Raw genomic sequence first — 13,322 nt, forward strand, 5'->3', positions numbered from 1 at the left:
AAATGCAGCTGGTCATATGATTGGTGTGGAACTGTGTAGAATTGAGATTTAACTGCTGGGGTAGGAGAGTCAGAGCACAAATTACGTTGCAGTGCAAGTTTGGGATTAAAGTGCAGCGAATTGTGAAACAGGCTAGAATTAACAGAAAATGAAAATACTTTTATATGCTGGAGAGGATTGTGTCGCGGGCCAGGTGTTTGACATATGGGCTCTGAGAGATATCGGCGAGAGTTCTGAAGTTACAGTGTTAGACATCTTTTTAAAACAATATTGTGTTGTATTTCTGAAGCTCGGTCTTACCTCATAACGGTCAGATGTTGTTCTGCTGATGATGTTTGATATTCTTATGTTCGAGTGCAATGATTTTGACCAGATTTGTACAGAATGGAATATGAGAAATGTGAAATTTGCTAGAAATTTATTCCAAAGCAAATGATGACTGCAGGATTAAAAAGTATGTTTTTAGGCTTAAAATTAAGGCGAATTGTGTTTTACATTTTAAAGGACTGGCTAAAAGGAAAGGAGAGCAAAATTAGTATTGAAAAAAACTGCACTTGCTTTTTTCTATAGATATTAACTGCAATATGATTCGTAACGTTTGTGTCTGTATGTATTATGTTTTCTGTGTGTTTGTTGCTACATCAAGGCAAACTGCAGTTTGGATATGAAATTTAGTGTGATTTAATAGAGGTGTAACTCTCTTCTCCCCAGCATATATACACTTATAGGGTGCTACGTCTTACTGTTACGTGTATCTCACGCAAGGTGTGGTTGCCAAGAGTTTTGTTCATTTCTCTGACCCATGCTGTCTGTCTTTTTTGTCCTCTCTCTCTTTTTCTCTTTTTATGTTGAGCTTTGCCTTGCAGTACTGCAGTTTGTTGTCGATGGTGATTCATGGAGAGCTCTGGTCACTTTCACTCTCTGTGTGATTGTGAACGAATGACTTTGTATATTCCTTGATGATATGTGCTCTGCTCACCAGCCATAAGCCAGAGGTGAGGAGGGGCTTGGACGTAAAAAGTTAGACGGATGTGTGATGTTCTCCATGTCTGACACAAAACTTCAAATGAAATAAACATCGCATGACAAAAGTAAGGAGCCGCCTTAGGGCAGCGATATGCCAAAATAAGCAAATATAATTTTCATCATACTTCTGGCTGCATTAATTTATTGCCTGATCAGGCTATTAGCTGTTTAGTAATGTGAAGGGTCTGTTGCGCTCTCAGTGCTGGGCGTATGTGTATGTGTGTTGGGGGTTGGTGGCATTTGTCAGCTTTGCTCTTCTGCTTCAAGTCCCGATTGATGGGTCATCTTTTCCTTCTTTTTCCCCCCAAAAGGTTTTCCTTGGAAAAGGTCAGACACTTAAAACTATTTGCTTAACAGCATGTCACTTTCCTTTAGAAGACCAGCTGGGGAAAAGTGAGAGAGGCAATTTTTTTTTTCACTATGGTGCACATGTGTGCTTGTATGTGTGCGTGTACCCACATGGACTTGTTTTAGTAGGAAACAGGAGGGGGTGGTACTGACAGTGCTCTACCGTGCCAGGCCGTGTGTCTGCTGTCTCTACAGGTTACCCTCTCGTTTCAGACACTGGCCATTAACCGAGGGGAAAATCTGAAGATCCTGTCAGTGAAAGTTAACATCCCCGACTGGGTGAAGACTGACTTCTGTAGGTGGTGTGTCAGCGTCAGGTCAGCTTCCCACCTCACCAGAACACACACGCACAACCCTTTTTCTTTTTCTGTGTGTTTGATTGCTGAAGCTTGCTTAGCGTTAAGTCAGCAGCTGATTTTCACACTGCCAGGTGTGACTGATGATTATGCTAGGCTCTGAGTAAGTGTTCTAGGTTTCAGGGCAATTGGGGTACAATATGCATTTTTTTCGGCAACATTGAACAAGATTCTCTCCATATTTTTCTTCATTTCATAGATTGCAAAATTTGAACTACATCTTTATCACTGAAATTCAAAGAGCTTTTATGTGATGTAGGAGTCGCTTTTTCTGGCAAAGTATTTCTGCTAAGTTAGTATGAATAATTCTAAAGCTATTTGATAAAATGATGAGATATTTTGAGGTTTCAGAAAGGACAAGTTTCTCTACCATTTAAAACTGAAAAGGAGTTTCTAGGTGAAAGTTTAAGGATTTTAAAGCAGATTCCCTGCGTGATCAGCTGTGTCTGTGAGACTGAGTGGCCTGCTGTGACATCATCAATGTCCGTTAGAATTTGAAGTTCTGAACATTCCGGCATTCATTCTTATGGGAGGTTTTTAATTTTTAAATAAAATTTTATTAAAAACTACCAAACCAATCGACTCCAATACATAGCACAAGTCACAGTGCCGAGACCTTCGAAACGCAGTTTGAACGGAGTCTGTGCGTTAAGCGGTTCGGGCTGGATTAATCACAGAAGAATATGAAAGAAGAATAAGAAGTATGAGAGATAACAATAGAATGCTTCTTCAAGCTCTCTAATGATCGTAATTAAAAATTCGTACAGCAAGAAGACACTAGTCTTTTTAATTGCATTCGAATGGATATAGCTCACATTCTTAAAGCCTGTAATATTAAAGAAATAATTGCTAGCAGTAAATACAGAAATTGCCCTTTTGTTAATTTTATTTTAGTGTTTTGTGTAAGGTGGTGTATGTGCTTCATCGTTTGTGTCAATTGTGTTGCAGGTGGAGGCCACAGGGGTTTGCACGGCCAGAGCTGATGAAGATTTTAAATGCTGCTGTGGAGGATTCTTACAAGCGGCTCATAATGCCCCTCCTCTGCAGAGGATATAGGTTTCTCTTTTTTAATGTTCCTTTAGTGTTACAGTTTTAATTCCCAGAATAGAACTTAAATATAAGATCAAACTTAATTAATGCTAAACAGAAAATCTCTCTCACACTCTCTCTCTCTCTCTCTCTCTCTCTCTCTCTCTCTCTCACTCTCTCTCACTCTCTCTCACACTCTCTCACACTCTCACTCTCTCTCTCTCTCTCTCTCTCTCTCTCTCTCTCTCTCTCTCTCTCTCTCTCTCTCTCTCTCTCTCTCTCACACACACACACACACACACACACACACACACACACACACACACACACACACACACACACACACACACACACACACACACACACACACACACACACAGGACCAAGCTGACCACTAGTGCAGAGAAGGAGTCTATCGCTATGTTTGTGCGTAACCTGCGGCAGCGTTTGCTGATGTGTCCGGTACGTGGGCGTGTCATCCTGGGGGTGGACCCAGGATACCGCCACGGCTGCAAACTGGCCATCCTGTCCCCTACCAGTAAGAGCATGTTACACAGCCACTGTCTGCTTTGCCTTGTTTCTGGTAATTTTTAATGTGACATTAATTTCAGCTCACAACTCTTAGGAGAAATGCTCGGTTGTTATGAAGTGGGACACTTGGATACGTCTTGTACATCTGAGATAGCTGTGTAATTGTAATTTAACTGATTATTCTAGTTGTATGAAAATGCTCATAGCCCGAATGTCTTATATGATCCTGTGCCGTATTTCATCTGAATATTGGGATGCAATAGAAAGTGTATTATTTAACAGCAATGTTAATCAGTAAATGCTTTCAGAGTCTGTAGTTTGTACAACCATACAATGCTGATTTCTTCATGTGGGTAACAACACAATGTTTCTGAAATTCATGCTTCTTTCATTCGAACTCTTGATAAATTTATATATCTCCAAAGTTAAAAATAAATTCATTTTATAGAAAGAATATCTAATCAAGTTGACATTTAAATGTGAATTCTTATTGCAAACTATCAGCACTGTTGTTTTTTCCAAATGCAAATAATACAATATATTTGTCTTTTATCTTATTTAATATTTAGAACAGATTTGATTGCTTAACAAGACAAAAACAGAAAATTCTTAATCATTACCAGTGCACCCAGAGAAATTTATAAACTGTCAGTCCCAACAGAGCAAGTCCATGAAACGGTAACATGAATTAATTGTGATCTGATTTGCAAGTGTTAGGGTGAGTGCCTATTGTGCCCTCGCAGTGAGCGGGCCACCATGCTGGACAGTGTGTGCCCGGCTCACGGGCGATCGGCCTGGCGGGTGTGTGTCAGGTGGCATTGCCATGCTTTACCCCCTGCCCTGCAGCAGCACCACATGTATCCACACACACTCACACATAAAAACACTTCATGCCAAGCTCAGCTTGACTGTGACAGGTCTGTGGGAGTGTGGTCAGATGACCTTCTGCTCTCCGGTGGTGTCCGGTAGGATTAGCTTGCTTCTTTTAAGCTGACTGCAGATGGCAGCGGTGCTGTCCCTCCTGGAGGGAGGGGGGCATGACTGGTATATCCTAAAAGAGGATGAGAATTACAGAAGTGGAATTCTTTTATTAATTTGCACTAAATAATAACAGTCATACATTTAGATCTCACACAGTGGGCCGACATACAGAAGATTTTAATAAGGAAAGTCCAAAGGGGTCAGAGGTTCCAGAATATGTATTTTTGATTACTTAAATTGTAGGACACAAACTTGAGAGAGCCATTGTTCAACAGTGGTGGACAGGGACTGGTCCACCGAATTAGGATCCATTTTTTTCACCAAAACTAACAACAATTAAACACAAAACCCTGCCATTAGTATCAAAAACACATTCTGTTCCTATTCCCAGAAGATGCAGGGCAGGTGATTTCTAAAATTATGACTGAAAGATATTTTCTACCGTGGTGTGTATTCTGTCCAAGAAGGTACCAATTTTTGTCAACCGCTATGAAGCATGATTATTTTATTTTTTTTCCTTTTTCAGGTTTTCATTTAAAGCACAGAACAAATCTGTTGGGAAAGGGCTTTTCTAAAAAAAGATGCCAGTTTATTTCTAATGAATTATTTAACTTTCTGTTGCAATTGTTACTGTATAGCTCTGTGTTTTTCACAACTCATCATCTTAATTCAATAGCTAATGTGTGATTTCACTATTTTCTTTTTATTTTAGAGTAACAGGTGTGACCTTTATTAAACCTGAAGGTCTAGCAGAAATGTTGTGCCTTTTAAATTGAACTAATGTTTGAAGTAAGCTGACAAGTTAGTCAGTAAATCTAGTAAAACTTTTTTGTTTTGGTAATGGTGATCTTAACTTTATAACTCAAAGTAGTACTTGAGTAATATTTTAGTATACATCTTATTTATTCTCTTTAGATAACTTTATTAGTACTTTTTAGTTTATTAGTATTGCATTACTCTTACTAGGGCTGACAGTTGAATACTTTTTATATTGAAATCACATTTTGAACGCACATAATTTTTAAGGTAATAACGTTGTCTTAAGCTTTAAATAAGGAAATTTGATCGAATAGTACAGAGCTTGTGAACTACCTGTAGATTGTTAGACCAATCAGGAGCAACCAAAAGCATATGTCCTGTGTACATGACAATTCAACCACAGTGAACTGACAGTCTGGCTATGTCCTAGGTTCAAGGCTCAAATTGCAATTTTTCTCTTGTCTTTGTCTTTCACACAAACACACACGGTTTAAGGCTTCTGTCCTGTTTTGTGTTTGTCTTCTCAGGTCAGATCCTGCACACAGATGTGGTATACCTGCATGGCTCAGGCAGGAACAGAGAGGCTGACAAACTGCGCCACCTCATGCTTGAATACAGGTACTGCGTTTTTGAAAAGAGCAATAACAGGACCAAGTAGCAAAAATGATGACCTGCAGTCAAGCTTCTGATTAGCTTTTGAACAGTTGTCACCTGTTTGTAAATATTACAAGATAATCTACTATAGAGCGCAATTCTGCTCTAATTCTAGTCCAGCAGGGACTCATAACCTAAACATGAATGCAGGGTCTTCTTTTGTCTCATTAGCATTTAAAAGCTTTTGACACTTCTCTCTCCTTTACCTTCTCAAACCCCAGTTGCCAGACTGTTGTCATTGGAAACGGCACCGCATGCAGGGAAACGGAGGCCTTTTTTGCTGATCTCATCAAAAATGGCTTCTTCAGGCCTTTGGATGTGTCCTACTGGTAAGATTAGAAATGAACTGTTTGACTTTAATAAACATTTACTCATTTAGTTATTTTTGCTTAGACTGCATCAGATGAAGGCTGGTAGAGTAGAGGTCATCCTAACTTGATCATTCAAAGCAGCACTTAAGTAAAGCTGAGAGGCAAGTTGTGTTTGTTTGAAGTGAGTTGAAATTCCTCTTAGGATCTTAAGTGCAAGTACAGATTGAAATTTGGAAACACTTGATCAATAAACTCTCAGAGGTAAGAAAATAGCAACTGTGGAACGAAGGAGGGAGGGAGTGAGGGAGGGCAGGAGAGGAAATGGAGCCGGTCTGGAATGTGTAACTCTTGTGGATTTTAAATGGTATCTGGACCTTGTTTGACTGTCTCTAATTAAAAACAAATATTTCTCACCGTCCTTCAAACCAATCCAGTCCGACGTGCTCTCATCCAACTCAAATATGGGCTAGATTTGGGATCGTCTCTTTCTCCATCTAGCTAGACTTGTGTTTGTTGACTTTTGGTTCGGACTGGAGGCCTGCCCAGAACCGCTCTGAAGTGGCCGTTTATGGAGTGCAGCGATGGCGGTTTTCAGTATAGCTCTCCGCATCGCTCAGTGCAGCTTGGATGGACTGCCAGGTCAGCCTCAGTAATTCTCAGCGAAGCGTGATGCGTCAAAACCGACATCCAAGGCACTCCACAAGTGGATCCATTTCAACCTCCGTTCAGAAATGGAAGTGGAAGATTTGAGATCTCCACATAACCAATACTGCATCTTCTGTCAGGCACTGGGCGCCACATGCTTTAGAACTGTTTCCGGTGCTGGTAGTCACAGCCAAGTGAAGAAAGCAAAGTGCTAGTTGAAATAAATCATACAGATTGAATTTCTTATTTGAAAATTTTGTCTTGATATTTAAGGATGCTGCTGTTTCTGCTTCTTGGAGGATTAAAGCCAAAAACTCGAAGTGGATGATATGCCAAAAAAATAATGATAGTACAAGAAATTTTCATGATACAGGATATTTACTTCATTTATTTATTTAACAGGGACAGTGCACATTAATCAACATCAGGATATCATAATGTAAATATGCCAGATTTATCCAAATAGCTAATTTTCATCTGCAGTCCCTGGGTGGGGTGATGTTAATATTAAAACAAAAATGCATCTCCATGTAGGCAAAAATCTAAATCCCTAAAAACACAATCAACTAAGACAAAAAACACAAACAATAAGTTTACAAAGATATAATGTGTAATATAATTAATTGGTATGTGACAGTATTCAAATTTTCTGACATCTGATAAGTTTGAATAGATGAATATACACAATATTCATATTTGTCCTTTACATTATGTGTAAATTTCATCAATGGACCAAAAGAAATGACCCAAAACAACTTGGAGTCTGTAAGTCTGGTAAAATTAAAAGTAAAGTAGGTTTTTCTCTGCTCCTGTAAAATTGTGGTTTTAGAGATACAAGGTTTTCTTCCAACAATGCCTTCCAATTGCCCTCTCTCAACTCAAAATATTTGGTACCCCTAACTGCACACTTATTAGGCAGCTATTTATGTTAAGACTTATTCAGTAACTTCTATTAATTATACAGTGACCTGTATAGGTCAGTGACCTGTATAGTGACCTGTACAGTGACCTGATCTGTCTTAATTCTGCTTAATCAGTGAGTTACTGGTTTAGGTATCACATCAGCTGACATGACAGATGTGCTTCCAGTAGCTTGTCACTGACACGATGTTGAACTTTATATTTTAAACTTCATCCAGTTTTTTTTAGAATGATTTGCATTCTCAGATGCCTGAAATGGACACGTCCCTGTTAGAATCTCACCCTTTTCCTACCATACATTTTTTTCTAGGGTTTTATTTTGTTTAATTTGATTAAATAAATGTGCCTAAATGGCTTAAAATAGTTCAAGCGCATGAATTTCACAAGTTCTTTCCCTGTGGATTATGGTTGTCCTGAAGTCATCAAAGTATTGTCAGCCGAACTACCTTGGAAACTTCGTAAATGATGAAAGATGACCTTTCAGTGCTGGTAACTGAATGTCTTCAGAGGCCTGTAGTCCTGCTGTTTGATCTTAGAATGACCAAAGGTCAGGCAATGAATGAATTGACAAAGCCATATGGTGTTATACAGCTTTTCCCATGTTGCATATATGACTCCCCTCAACCATCATATTTTCGTATCGAATGTTCTGCTGTGGTGACAGTTGAGCATCAGAATTGCAGATTAGTGGTCTGTCCTCACCTGATTAGTGGTCTAGTGAATAGCCTGACTCAGCTTGTTCTTTGTTTTCAGATGTTGTCTCGTTGACTTTGAGACTTGTCTTTGATCAGGCCAGCTAAAAACTTTTTATGAGCTGTCAGAACGAACCAAGCCGGGGCATTTCTTTCTACTCATTAGTCCTTTTTTTATTATTATTTTTTTGTTTTATTTATTTATTTTTTTAGAGGCGAGGTTTGCTTTGCGTGCCTTTATGGGGGAAAATTAACCATGCATGACCTACCATGGGGCTAGTTCCATGTCATGAGGGAAAGAGAACTGCTTACTTCCCCTGCTCACTCCTACTTGACAGATTGTTGATAGCAGGAAAACTGGTTTTGGCTGTAGTTGAGCAGAATGGTTTTGCTGAACTAAAAACTGTAGCTAAATTGAAAGTAATTTTCTTGCATTAGAAGCAGCTGTGTCATGTAAAAATGAAAACTCCTGAATGCCCTCTGAACTGTTGCAATTTGTGATAGCAGGAGTTTTAAAAAGCGTTTGTTGTACTGTCTTTTGTAATAATAATAATAATAATAAAAATAATAATAATAATTTCTCCTATTTATATAGCACTTATCTCATACTCAAGGTCATTTTACAATTACAGTAAAAAATAAAGTTTGAAAGTCTTAGAATTGGTTTTAAATAGGGGCAAAGAACAGCCACAGTGGTCCTGCGGTATGGCATTCAGAAAGATCAGCCCTACGTTGATCTTTCTGTTTACAGTTCACCAGGATTATTAGAAATGAAAGTGTGAGATGATGTGTAGAGCCGCAGAAGATAAAAGATAATGGTGTTGAATGAGTAGCATTGAGGAGGAGCATATAGGAATTTGGCGTTGGGGTTTTAAAGTGCATTGGGAGTGCATTTTAAAGTGCATTATAAATTGGATTGGGAGAGTTTGGGAGTTTTTGGTTTTCATGTGTCTGTGTGTATCCTCAGATCTTAGAAGTTTGCTCTTGTGTATGTGTGTTTCTGTGTATTTGAGAGAGCATCTTCAAGCATATTCCCTTTGAAAGAACCCAGTTCCCAGCGCTGCTCTAGTTAATTAAACCGCTGGGTTCATTTGCACCGTCTGCTTTATGTCTCCCCACGCCACAGCTTGATGAACAGCCCTCCTGGTGCCCCCACCCTTCATCCTTCTATCCCCCTCTGTCCCCATGTCCCCTTCAGCTTTCTCTACTCCTCTCTTCCGCCTGGCTGCTCTTGCACAGTGACAGGCAGCGCCAGCAGCCCACATGCAGTAGTCAGCCCGCGGGAGGATGGCGCTGCGCTCAGCAACCCTTCTGTTAGTCCGTTGAAAGGAGAAATTTGCCACTTCTTCATACTTATGTGTTTATTACCAGATTGCAGTTGTATGTTAATGCAATCAAAGTTTTGTTTCCCTCACTTTTTAGTGAACATTCTTTATGTACCTGACACTTCTTGATTCCCTTTGCTTAGCAATGCCTCATATTTCTCAAATATCAACTTACAGATCATGACATAATGTATGAAAGTACGAACACCCCTGGTCAAACAAATTACGTGTTTAGCTGATTGCCTATGTGGAAGTAAACTAACACATCCCATAGAAGGATCTTAAATATGACATTTTTTTTCTGAAAATTTTAACACATTATTTGTAGTTATTTGCTGAGATTAACATTTTGGAAAAAATAAAATAACGTGCACAGGCGACATTTCATGTTTGAAAAAAAAATTCACTTATTTTCACAGAAAATCCACAAAATGTGTAATTTGACCAGGTGCCCAAACCTTTGCATCTGACTGCAGTTGGCTAGGACTAGGTAGAAACTAGGACTAAGTTGTTGTCGTTTCCCTTTCTGAACGTCTTGTTCATATAGGTCTAGGTGTTATAATCAGCTTATAGGTAGCAACATGTGGGTAAATATGATCTACATCCAAGTTACTGATGTGTTTTTAATTAAACAGAAATGGAGATACAGTTTTTTCAGCAACTTATGAGTTCTCAGAACCTTACTTTGAGGATTTGCATTCAGCCATAAGACCATAAATGTAGTAAGGTAGTAGATGTTGTGCTATTTATTTGTTTATTTGTTTATTTATTTGTGGTACCCCTCTCTGGCCAGGAAATCTTTTATGCTGGCCCTCTTTATTCCAGTGGACAGTTGCAAAACTTCTAAGGCATGGCCTAATTACCTCTAACGGCAAGATTTTAATTGACCCACAGCATGAAGCAGGTTGATTAGGAATGTTTCCAGGATCAGGAAGGGTCTTTGTGTATGTGTGTGTATTGCCTCCCCTCATTATGACTAGCAGACCCTTGGTGTGCCTTCAAGATGAACAAAATCCTTTGGGGGGGACCCATGAAGGATTGACCTTAGCTGTCATAATCCCTTGAGAGTAGACAGTGGCAACTTTGCCATGGTTCTGTCATGATTCATAATACCCTTATGTTAGCCTTTGTATTTCTGTCTTCGACAAGAAATAAATCTAAAGAGCTTTTGTAAGTTCTTATTGTTTGTAATGGATTGCACGTTTGTTGTTTATGATTGTGTAGCGTGCCAGGTTAGTAGTTTTTAGATTTTTAAAAACCTTAGCTGGAGAAATGTTTGAATGAGTGGAATGTTTTACAGTTCCACACATTTAATTTACTCCAGATTTGAGGACTTTTGGACTCACCAAACTTTCAGCTACTTGAATAGTTAACTCATGTATTTGGTTGGGTTGAACATTGTGGAATGGCTGAATCTGAAAACAAAGTTGCACAACATCCCTGATCGCTGCTGTTCATTTGTGCTGACTATGCTTCTTTCTCCTGAGGGGTGAGATGACATGTATCCTGTGTAACGAGAGAGCCCGGAGTGAAGGCTCCAACTGATCACATCAGCTCGGCTCTCAAGGCTGCGATCCTGATACAGAGCCCCGGCTGGTGACCGGTCGGACAGCCCTGTTAGCCATGTAGGCGGAGGACAACAAGGAGTGACCACCCTACTTTCCCCTAGGCTGTCCTTCCACCACCAGCCGGCCCGTCAGTGGCCATTAGCCTCCGTTTGCATAGGGATGAGGTGTTACAGGAGTATTCTTAATTGTCCTCTGTCCCAGTCAGTTTTTTGACTGATTCCTGTTTTGCCATATCTCTTTTTTCTTCATGCTTTCTAAGGTGCTTTATTTACTTTTGTTAAATTTTGTTGTACACAGGAAATGACAGTGTCTAAGTGTTGACAGGTTACTGCCTGTTATTTTTATAGAATGCTTGTTGAATGTCTTGCTTCAAAATATTCACGACAGATTCTTCAATACCCACAACTGCTCTGACAATTGGAATGGGTTATTATGCTGACAAGATACTAATCTTGTATTGTTATCAATGGCAGACACTACTTAATCTTAATTGGATCATATTAAAAGCAAATATGTGTTTGTTGTCACCAAAGCAGTTCAGTTTGACTTGCTTAGTGCTGCTATCGGTCCACAATCCTCAATGCAACAATTTTTACAAGACATTCAGCATTTTTATTGACTTTTATTGACTACTGAATACACTTTTTTAATTCAGATAAAAAGGAGAAGGCAACAGGAACTTGTGGGAATCTGTTACACTGATGTGTCTATATATATTTTTCCCCTTCTGTTCCTTGAAACTTGTCCAATAGAAACAATGTCCTTTCTGTTGCTGATGGTGGTTGTGCTGCTGCTGATGCAGCTTTTGTTTTCTGTGGTCATCAGTCATTTTTTTGTCCTTTGCTATAGTCTGACTTCAGGTAATTAATGCTCTTGGATGCTGGCCTGCTTTTGATGGAATGACATCATTCCTGGCTGTAGGGCCTTGGATGACGAGTATTTGGCAGCAGGGAAATTTGTCCCTAGAACTGTAGAGGATTCTGGGTAGGGTGATGAGGACAGTAAGGGATGGAGGATAATTACAGTCACATGCCTGCAGCTATAGGCTCATTTAAGGTTAGATGTCTGAATCATAAAGGACAGCCAAATTCAGGGATTCTTCAGAGAACTGTCTCAAGGCTGCCTGAGTTTATAGTGATCACCAGATAGAGTTGTCATGTCTTTGAAACTTGGGTTTCCTGTTACATTTACAGCATTTAGCAGACGCTCTTATCCAGAGTGACTTACAAGAAGTGCTTTGACTATCTAGAGGAAGTATCTTTGCTAGTTACCAATAGGTTGGGGAAAAAGACGGTCCTAAGCTCAGGTACTGCTAGAAACAAAAGTCACTGTAGATACCCAGAAAAAAGGAACGGAGTTGAACACAGAAACTCTGTGCCATACAATACAATACAGTAAATTACAATACACAGTGCAATACAATAAAACATAATATATAAGTGCAACACTTACTGTTACCAGTAAGTGTTTTATTGATGTCACATAGCCATCATGTATTTACATAGGTAATATGATATTAAAATAAACATTCATATTTAATGTATTGTTTGGCCTTTGTAGCTTTAAAAAGTAAAATATAAAATCTCCATTACAAACATCCTGCTGTGAATAATTTGTAGATTTTTGCTGGATTTTCCAGACAGTCCTGTGTCATGTCCAGTCTGCCTTGCGTTGATTGATCCTCGTCAGTGGAGCATGACATTGAACGAGCAGTTACTTTAAAGTTTTCATTGCCTTAAACCAGATGCCAGAATCCCCAATTGTCACTTTCCATCTAATGGATTCTTGTGATGTCATAACGACTAGAAGCAGTCTCTGTCAATAACCCTTTTACTGTGCTGCACATTTCATGCCTCATTTACTTGTGTTTGGTGGTTTGATGTTAAAGTTTATTGCCTTGGAGAAATAAAGAAAATGCAGGCGAAACATCAAAACATGGAAAGCGCAATGCCACATTTGTGTAAAATGAATTGGGGTTCCCATGAAAATGGTATTTTGAGTATGCACAGTAGAGCTTGGGGATGGTGTTTTTTGAGGGTTGTAGTGGAGAGGCCACTTTTTTTCAGGTTACCATGGATGTCGCAATCAGACAACTTAACAGTTTTAACAGAAACTTCTAAAGAACAAGAGTGCACATAAAGCATGCATAGACAATGAAGCTGACAAGCAAGGACAT

At 39.2% G+C, this 13,322-nt stretch overlaps 1 protein-coding gene across 1 annotated transcript in view; it reads left to right on the forward strand.

The window, feature by feature from the left end:
* The window catches only part of srbd1 (S1 RNA binding domain 1), an 85,641-nt gene that overhangs the window by 13,819 nt on the left and 58,500 nt on the right, over positions 1 to 13,322 (forward strand). The window contains exons 9-13 of the mRNA XM_037538307.1: positions 1,588 to 1,691; positions 2,679 to 2,786; positions 3,140 to 3,297; positions 5,558 to 5,648; positions 5,906 to 6,013. Of these exons, the coding sequence (XP_037394204.1) occupies positions 1,588 to 1,691; positions 2,679 to 2,786; positions 3,140 to 3,297; positions 5,558 to 5,648; positions 5,906 to 6,013 (569 nt within the window). The remainder of the gene's footprint in view (positions 1 to 1,587; positions 1,692 to 2,678; positions 2,787 to 3,139; positions 3,298 to 5,557; positions 5,649 to 5,905; positions 6,014 to 13,322) is intronic.

Source organism: Pygocentrus nattereri, chromosome 5 (genome assembly GCF_015220715.1).
Source record: "Pygocentrus nattereri isolate fPygNat1 chromosome 5, fPygNat1.pri, whole genome shotgun sequence".
In the NCBI taxonomy this organism is placed as follows: Eukaryota; Metazoa; Chordata; class Actinopteri; order Characiformes; family Serrasalmidae; genus Pygocentrus; species Pygocentrus nattereri.